The sequence below is a fragment of the Colossoma macropomum genome, unplaced genomic scaffold (genome assembly GCF_904425465.1).
Source record: "Colossoma macropomum unplaced genomic scaffold, Colossoma_macropomum, whole genome shotgun sequence".
Taxonomy (NCBI): Eukaryota; Metazoa; Chordata; class Actinopteri; order Characiformes; family Serrasalmidae; genus Colossoma; species Colossoma macropomum.
In genome coordinates this window covers 2,222,469-2,231,073 of record NW_023494795.1, presented here as the reverse complement: position 1 = coordinate 2,231,073, position 8,605 = coordinate 2,222,469, and the positions used below count along the sequence as shown (strand labels likewise).

At 40.1% G+C, this 8,605-nt stretch overlaps 1 protein-coding gene across 1 annotated transcript; it reads right to left on the bottom strand.

Moving 5' to 3' along the window:
- Window positions 1-719: 719 nt before the first annotated feature.
- si:ch211-245h14.1 (uncharacterized protein LOC563420 homolog) lies at window positions 720-8,019 on the bottom strand. Its single transcript, XM_036582567.1, has 7 exons — window positions 7,881-8,019; window positions 7,737-7,791; window positions 7,514-7,638; window positions 2,708-2,777; window positions 2,364-2,597; window positions 2,005-2,178; window positions 720-928 (listed from the first exon to the last, which is right to left on the bottom strand). Exons 1-7 carry the CDS (start codon window positions 7,905-7,907, stop codon window positions 720-722), a joined length of 894 nt encoding a protein of 297 aa, XP_036438460.1. The 5' UTR covers window positions 7,908-8,019.
- Between the last annotated feature and the right edge of the window lie 586 nt (window positions 8,020-8,605).

Below are 8,605 nucleotides of genomic sequence, written 5' to 3'. Positions count from 1 at the left end.
AGTAAAATAAACAATTATTGTCAATAATATTAATAACCGTAAAAACAGAATAACAGTGATAACGCTAATAACAGAACAATCCTCAAGTCGATGTACTTTTCTAACACACACTGATATAAACAAACGCTGTGACTATAAGTTCCATTTAAAGACTTTTGCTTTATATTACTGATATAATAAACTACCTCCATAAAATACCACACACAGCTTACACAGTACAGAAGCTCATGTACTGCATTAATATCACACAGTGTTTATGAAAACAGTCACAACACAAATCTAAAAAAAAAAGTATATTTTGTTCATTTTTTTGTTCATAGAGCCGGCTTTATGTAACTGATATGTATATGAGGGCAAATTGGGGCGTGTCTGTTGCAAATGATATGTAAATAAGGTACTCGTGTGCTGCACTTGTTTCCACGCAATGAAGCCAGAGATGATATGTTCACGTGTCCTCTTTGCTGAAGCTGATTCATCTCTTGTTTCATTGACGACGGTTTCCTGTTTGTATGTCAGTGTTTCTACACAGCTATGGTGAATAAGGGCCAGTGTGAGTGAGTGATATTTCAGGCTAGATGTAGTTACAAGCATTTTCTGCTAAAAAACAGTGTCTCTACTAAAACCACGATCATCAGCTTCAATGTTGTACAGCTTCTCAATCTGTTAATGTAGTAGAGGCTCCATCATTTCCTCCAGCTCTCATGGTTTGAATTTGCAGATCACTTGTATTGTTGCAAGGCAGCCTGTATTTGGGCTATCGCTTGCTTATTTGCATTACACGAGAGCAGAAGACCTGGCACCGAGTCGTGGAACAGCACATTCACACACTCCACTATGTTTGGTTTAGCCGACAAAGTCCTGGGATTGACTCCAGTGTGTTCTTGGTCTTGTGTGTGGTGCATCACTACCAGTATGGCTGCTTTGGGACCTGTTCAAATAAGAAAACATCATGACATAAATACAGGTTTCACTTGTTCAGTCCTTCGTCAGATTGTATCTGTTATTCAGTCCCATATCACTTCTGTGAGTTACTGCTACAATTTGCATACAAAAAAACAGCTATAATAAAGCAATAAGCCACTTGAGGCCGTGGGTTACTGTGATTTTATCACGGGAAGGGGGCTGAAACTCCCTTCCCCATGATGAAATCGCAGTAACTCACTGCCTTGAGTGGCTTATTGCCTTTATAAAACAGCGTCCAACTTAAAATATATTAAAATGCACAGTGTTTTAGATTGTGTTTTTTATTAGCATTATTATTAATAGTAATGAACATAAACAAGTATTACGCCAAGAAATGTAGTTCCTTTAGAGTACGGTATTGTTGCTAAGCAACCATCGACTGCTGAATGAGGAGAAGAACGTTCGGTCGCCCGTCACTGTAAACTGCAGACATTTCATGATTTTCATGATGAACTTTTCTCCTATAACAGTGAACATATAATCACAGCACTGTTTAATGTAAATACTTTCAGTTTATAGTAATTTTATGTCACGAAATCACCACCGAGAGTCTTCTGCCAGTCTGACGACGCCACTTTTCTCACGCTGGGGCTGAATCTCAAACGGCTCCCTGCTCCCTGCAGCCCAACAGTGAATAATACAGCTGAGAATTTGGGATTCATCCACATTCAGACTCGACAGGGAGTCACTATTTGACAGCAGAAGCTAGAATTTCTTAATGTTACACAGCTCACTATTTAACCAGGAACCGTTTGGGATTCATTCTGGGTTTGACGCGACTTCTGACTGAAACACGGACATTTGAAGCGTGTAAAACATTCAGGTGACGTTCTTTAGACTTTATATTGCTGATTTTCAGTAAATAAGTTTTAACTGGAAATTAAATAAATGAAGGATGGTCTCTGACTTCTGCACAGCACTGTGTAGTGTATAATTTTCTAAATCTGTTTATTGTACTAGATGGGGTCACTAGATGATCCTGATTTCAGCACCATTTTCAGAGCTGAAGAAGAAACTGACTCAGATTTAACCTGAACTTACCTTGGATTTTCTGAATCGCGGCTTCGACGTCCGTTCCGGCTCGTGTTGCTATCGGACAGAAGACCAGAATGACGCTACAGTCTTCCAGGCTGCTCTCTTTCACTGGTTGCACAAGTCTGAGAATCGATCTGTGAGCATCCAGAGTATTACCACACACAAGTGAGTGGATTTTCACTGAAAGGAAAATAATCCACGACAGGAAATATGAATCCCCAATCTATTTGTGTAACATATTGTTGTGACACAAAAGTAATTTTGATTTTGTCCCTTTTTGTGGTTTTACAGTGTTGGAAAGTTAAAAGAATGAAGAAGCTCTAACTCAGAACCTGATGATGCATTTTTCTCTTTCCATAACTCACCAGGTTGGGGAGGTACACTGTATGAGGTTGGATGCGTCAGGTTTTCACTCGCAGAGTGTCTGAGACTCAAAGTCTTCGCAGATCCAGTTGCTTCTCTTTGTGCAGGAACGTGACTGAGATTCTCCAGTAGTTCAATGTGGGGTTTTAGGAAGTCCAGTGCAGCTGTGAGATGCTTTTCCAAGTCCCTGAGTGCACAAAGATACTCTCTCACCATGCTGTCCACAGCAGGTCCACCTGAAAATCACAGTGCAGAAAAGCCGTCTGGTGTGAGTTTGTATTAGGGAGCTCTTTATGACTGTGATGTCATCGTCTACTGTAGATGTCAAACAGCCTAAAGAACTCACTTCTGTCATTCCTTTCAATCAAATCCCTCAGTGCACCAACCAGTGTGGTGGCGTTTGGTTGCAGTGGCTCCTTTAGAGAAAAAACAAACGTTCAGGTTAAAAATGATAAAGATATACTGTGTCTTTAGAGGGGAATTCCACCAATTTTTCAAAGTTTCTGCGTAATTAAATGGTTTAGATGTAGACAAGTCATTCGGAGTGGTTTGGTGTGAAATGCTCCATTCTAGTGAAACATATTGAGTCACAACTGTTCACAGTAGTGGTGACAGGAACCAGACGTCTGAAGAGTTTAATGCGTCTAAAAGCTGCATCACTACATATGAGATGTTCATGAATATGTTGCTTGATGCCTGAGAAATTGTTTTACAACAGTTTTGAATTAAGGTTTTGGCCTAAGACATATGTTCCAAATGTGTTTGTAGCACTCTTATGGAAAAATACATATTTTTGACATATATTTTTGTATATTTGAAATACAATTTAAATACATCACATTGCAAAAAAACATTAAAATGTATTTCAGTAAATATCGCCATATAAACCAAATATATCTTTAAATAAAACTCTTTAAAAATATATATGGGGAAATGTTACACCTAGAAATGGACCACAGAACAAATAAATGTATGTGAATGTAAATACAGGTGAAAATGTATGAAATGCACTTTACTGTTTGAAATGAATTTGTGTTCCAGTATCTTAATTTCAAGTATTAGCAAATGAACCTTTAACAGCACCGTCTACCGCACACATACCTAATGTAGCCTTTTGTTATACCTACATACAATTTAAAAATATAATAACAAATACAAATAAATTCATTTTAAGATATTTTTAATACATACATTTTTGGCCATTTTCCAAATACATTTGGAACATATTTTTCCATATGAGCAGAGAAGTGCATGCAGGTTAATGTCAGGCAAAGCAGCACCAAAACACAATTAACTTACTTAATTACGGTCATTATCAGCTTTACATATAAACACTCAGAAGATAATGAGCTAGAATCAGCTAAGCAAGGTTCCTGTTTAGTTAGTTAGCTCCTTAGCTAGGCAGCTCAGCTAAAATATGTCATACAGTTATCTATTAAAGCACGTAGAGTGTACGTACATTAGCATTTAGTAATGCATTATTTGTAAAACGCAATCTATCCAACTTCAAAGAAAGCTGCGTTACGTTCCACACACACTGTAACAGGGCGTCAGGGTTACAGCTCAGACTACATTCATTTTATTAAGTAATTATATTATACTACAATGTAAGCGGGGTTTGAAAAGTACACTCAAAATCCTTTTAAGGTACACTATATGGACAAAAGTATTGGGACACACCTCTTCATCACTGATTTCAGGTGTTTCATTCAGTCTCATTGCCACAGGTGTATAAAATCAAGCAGCTAGCCGAGCAGCCTGACTTTACACACATTAGTGAAAGAATGGGTCTAAAGAGTCACTGAACTAGAGCGGGGTGCTGTGATAGATGTCACCACTGCAACAAGTCAGTTTGCGAAATTTCTTCCCTCCTAGATTTTCCATGATCAGCTGTGAGTGTATTATTGAAAAGTGGAATCACAGCAACTCAGCCACGAAGTGTGAGACCACGTAAAGTTACAGAGCGGGTCTCCGAGTTCTGAGGAGCGTAGAGCATAAAAGTCTCCAACACTCTGCTGATCAATAAACGCAGAGTTCAGACCTCCTCTGGCATCAACATCAGCACAGAAACTGCACCAGGAGCTTCAAGGCAGGGTTTCCATGGCTGAGCAGCTGCACACAAGCCTTACCTCACCAAGCACAACGGCAAGCGTCAGATGGAGTGGAATAAAGCGTCATCACTGGACTCTGGAGCAGTGTAAACGTATTCTGTGGAGTGACCAATCAGCTTCTCTATCTGTCAGTCTGATGGACGAGTCTGGGTTTGGCGAATGCCAGGAGAACGTTACCTGCCTGACTGCACTGTGCCAGTTGTAGAGTTTGGTGGAGGAGGGATGATGATATGGGGCTGTTTTTCAGGGGTTGATCTAGAACCCTTAGTTCCAGTGAAGGGGAATCTTAATGCTTCAGCACCAAGACATTTTGGACAACTGTACACTTCCAACTTTGTGGGAACAGTTTGGGGAATAACCTTTCCTGTTCCAGCATGACTGAGTCCCAGTGCTCAAAGCAGCTCCATAAAGGCCTGACTGGGTGAGTTTGGTGTGGAAGAACCTGACTGGCCCTCACAGAGTCCTGACCTCAACCCCATCAAACCCCTTTTGGATGAACTAGAATGGAGATTGTGAGCCAGACCCTCTCGTCCAACATCAGTGTCTGACCTCACAAATGCTCTTCTGGATGAATGGGCAGAAATTCCCACAGACTCTCTCCAACATCTTGTAGAAGCTTCCCAGAAGAGTGGAAGCTGTTAGAGCTGCAAAGGGGGACCAACTCCATATTAATGCCTATGGATTTAGAATAGGATTGATAAAAGCTCCTGTAGGTGTGATGTGTAGGTGTCCCAATACTTTTGTCCATATAGTGCATTTGGTGGAAGACAAGACTGTCATCATGTCACCCACTTTGGGAAAGCCAGTTCTAGAGGACACGCTGTAGGGGAGAATGTGATTTTTTTCTCTCCATTGCAGGGGCACCTTATCATGTTTTCTTGGAATATCAAGTTTATCCCATCGTGAGGGCACCTTTATGGCACCACATCATTTTCTCCACTGGGAACCAAACGGAAACTTCCCCACATTCTCATAAGTAAGGGACACCCTTTACAGCACTGCATCCCATTTTGTCCACTGGAGGGGCACTTCTCCATTAAAACAGCATCTAATTAGGAGTACCCTACACAGCACTGCATGCCATTTTCTCTACACTTGGGACACTGTCAGGTACGGGTGGCATGGAGGGCACTTCATAACAGCACCCTTTTCCATTTGAGGGGCATCCTTAGGGAATATCAACGTTTAAACCATTGTAAGGACATTTTATAGGCCACTGCATCACGTTCTCTCCACTAGAAGGGCACTTTCCTGCTCTAGAGAGCACATGATCATGAATTATTGTACGAAGGGACACCCTAGTGGGCACTTTGTCAGGGCACTTCGGTGACATCTTGTTAAGCATGGGGCAAAGTGCAAAATATAAGTCCAGGATCCCCTAATTAACCTCTTGGACCGACTGAATGTCTCCAAATCTAAATTCTGAGGGGTCACTGAGAATAAACTAATTATGAAGTTATGCTGTTCGTCAGGGAAAAAACACTTAAATATACATTCAGGGAGAGGTCACTGTTTATCTGCTTCACCCACAGTCAGTGAGTTTCTGTCCTTGGTGTTCTTAACTAACCGGAGATGCAGCACTGCTCTGCCTCAGGGTGGCGCTGCAGCAGATTGGTTCACCCAGTTGGTCCTCAAATAGCCTAGCAAGTATAACTATGCCTGGGATACCTCGGACAAACTTTACAATGCCATAACGCAGGGCTTCTTAACCTTTACCACCTCAAGGCCCACGCATTTGTCTCAAGTAAGCATGAAGCCCCACAAGAAGACAAAAATCAGCTTTTTTGCTTGAAAACTTCATTTATGGCAATTCTTTAGCACAGTATGCAACATGCATCAGTGAACATAAAAGTTTCCATTTGGAAACATTTTATAGTATTTTTTTATTGTTAAGTCAATTGCCCAGCATTGACCACTGGCACCCCCCCAGTATTGGCCTGAGGACCACCAGAAGGACCACCAGAGGCCCTTGTGTGTGCCAGTGGATGAGAAACCCTGCCATAACATATCTGTACATCTGAAAACTCGTCCAATTTTCCAAGATATTGGTAGAAAAAGTGAATTGTTACTCATTTCCCAAACTAAAGACAAAATAGGAGAACAATAAGATCTCGATTAATGTGTGAAAGAGCGCATCAACAAACTGGGAACAGTATTTCCAAAAGAAGAACTGTTAAACCAACCGTTTTGTTGTCATTGAAGCATCAGCAGCACTAAGGCGAGCGAGTTAGCAGCTAGTCAACACTGGAGTAGCCAGCCAGCATGGGACCCCCAAATACCAGGGGGTACTTCACATACTGACAGGGGGGCACAACGAGGCAGAGTGGTCACCCCCTAGCCAACCCCCACACCTGAGTCCGCCAGTGATAACAATACTAATTTTTTTTTTTTTTTTTTAATTACAAAATCTTTAAAAGACTGGAAGGACAAAATAAAAAAGTAAGAATATAAATAAAAAATGCTACAATATAAAAAATTATAAATAAATAAAAGTAAACATTTTTACACTGTAATGATATTTGGGAAAAATATCTTAACAGTGTAAATATTTTTGCTTTTATTTATTTATAATTCTTTATGTTGTTAATTGTGCAGGATAGAGTTTATATTTTCTTATTTTTTACTTTTAGTATCTTATATTTTGTCTATAAAGTAACAAGTAACAGACTGTAAAAACCTTGTTAAGTACTTAACAAAGTTAATTACTTGCTTGTTAATTCTCTTCTTGTTACTTCTTCTCTTTTTCTCGAGTGTCTTGCTCTCCCTTTGCTGCTGTAGCACTGAGAATTTCCCCAATGTGGAACTAATAAAGAATGATCGTATCTTATCTGATCTTATCTGATCTTAAACCGGTCTAATATTAGCACAGCTGCGAATAACAGAGGGAGTCATATACTAGGAAAAAGGTATGAAGTGTGATTTTGCTCTCTTATGCAGTGTCCCGTTTCATCTTTGACTCACGTTTGTTTATATGAGGTTCTCTAAGCGCCGCAGTTCATCTCCACCACGGTCAGTGTGATTTACCTGAGCTGCCAGCTTACCTGCGCTGCCTCGCTGACCATCTGCATGATCTTTCTCCGCAGCTGGAAATTCTCAATTCCAGGAAAAAGTTCATTTAAATCCTCCCTCGTCAGAGTGAGCAGCTCTTTGTCATCAACTCCTGCACCTAGAGAATAAACAGGGTTTTTAGATTCAGCAGATTTACAGCTCATGTATTTAAAATCAGCTGGTCTTTAGATGAAGAGTCTCTAACAGCGACCTCACCGCGCAGCGCCGGCTCTACTGATCCAGACAGCCGCTCTATCCTCTCTCTCAGCTCCTTCGCCACGAAACAGAGGAGTCAGCATGTTTGTCACTGAAACAGCAGTCAGGTGTAACAGGCATCACCTCAGACTCAGACTCGCTTACCTTTCTCTTACTGGAGTTATTCCACATGTTTGAAGCGGGTTGAAGTCAAACGGACTCTTCGCTGAAACAAAGTCTCATTTATTCAATAATGAAACCGAAAGTTCGTTTCACACCGGCTTTACGCGTCTACTCGCGTTTACTCGACCAGTCAGATTCAGTGAATCGCTCCTGGACGAGCTTTGGGTGGAGGAGGAGCTAATATGGGCGTGGCTTATCGTGGGCGGGGCTGTAAATATTGCTCCGCTTCTCAGTTCCGCCGTCTGAGCTGGTGGGAGCATATCATTTTTGCTTCTGTATAATAATAATAATAATAATAATAATAATAATTCGTAATTATTGTTATGTAGGCTACATTTCTATGATCCATTACAATAAAAAATAGGCTAATAATAAACTTTACTAGAAAATTGTTTCAAGTTTCAACAAACAAAGTAAAAGTAAAAATACAAAGAAAATATTGAAACTGAAATATATTGAATATACACAAAATATAGAGACAGGAGGGACCTATGTAAGAAAAAAACCCTCTCTGCTGTGCAAATATATTTATATTTAACAAGGGATAATCTGTTAAGAATATATATTTTAAAGTGACTCAGTGTTATTGTTATTTAAAGTGTTATTGTTATTGTCCATAGCAGAGATATGATATAATAATAATAATGCTGACAGAGTGACTGAGTGAGATGGTAGTTGGGGAAGGACCCACAGCTTCACAGCTTGTT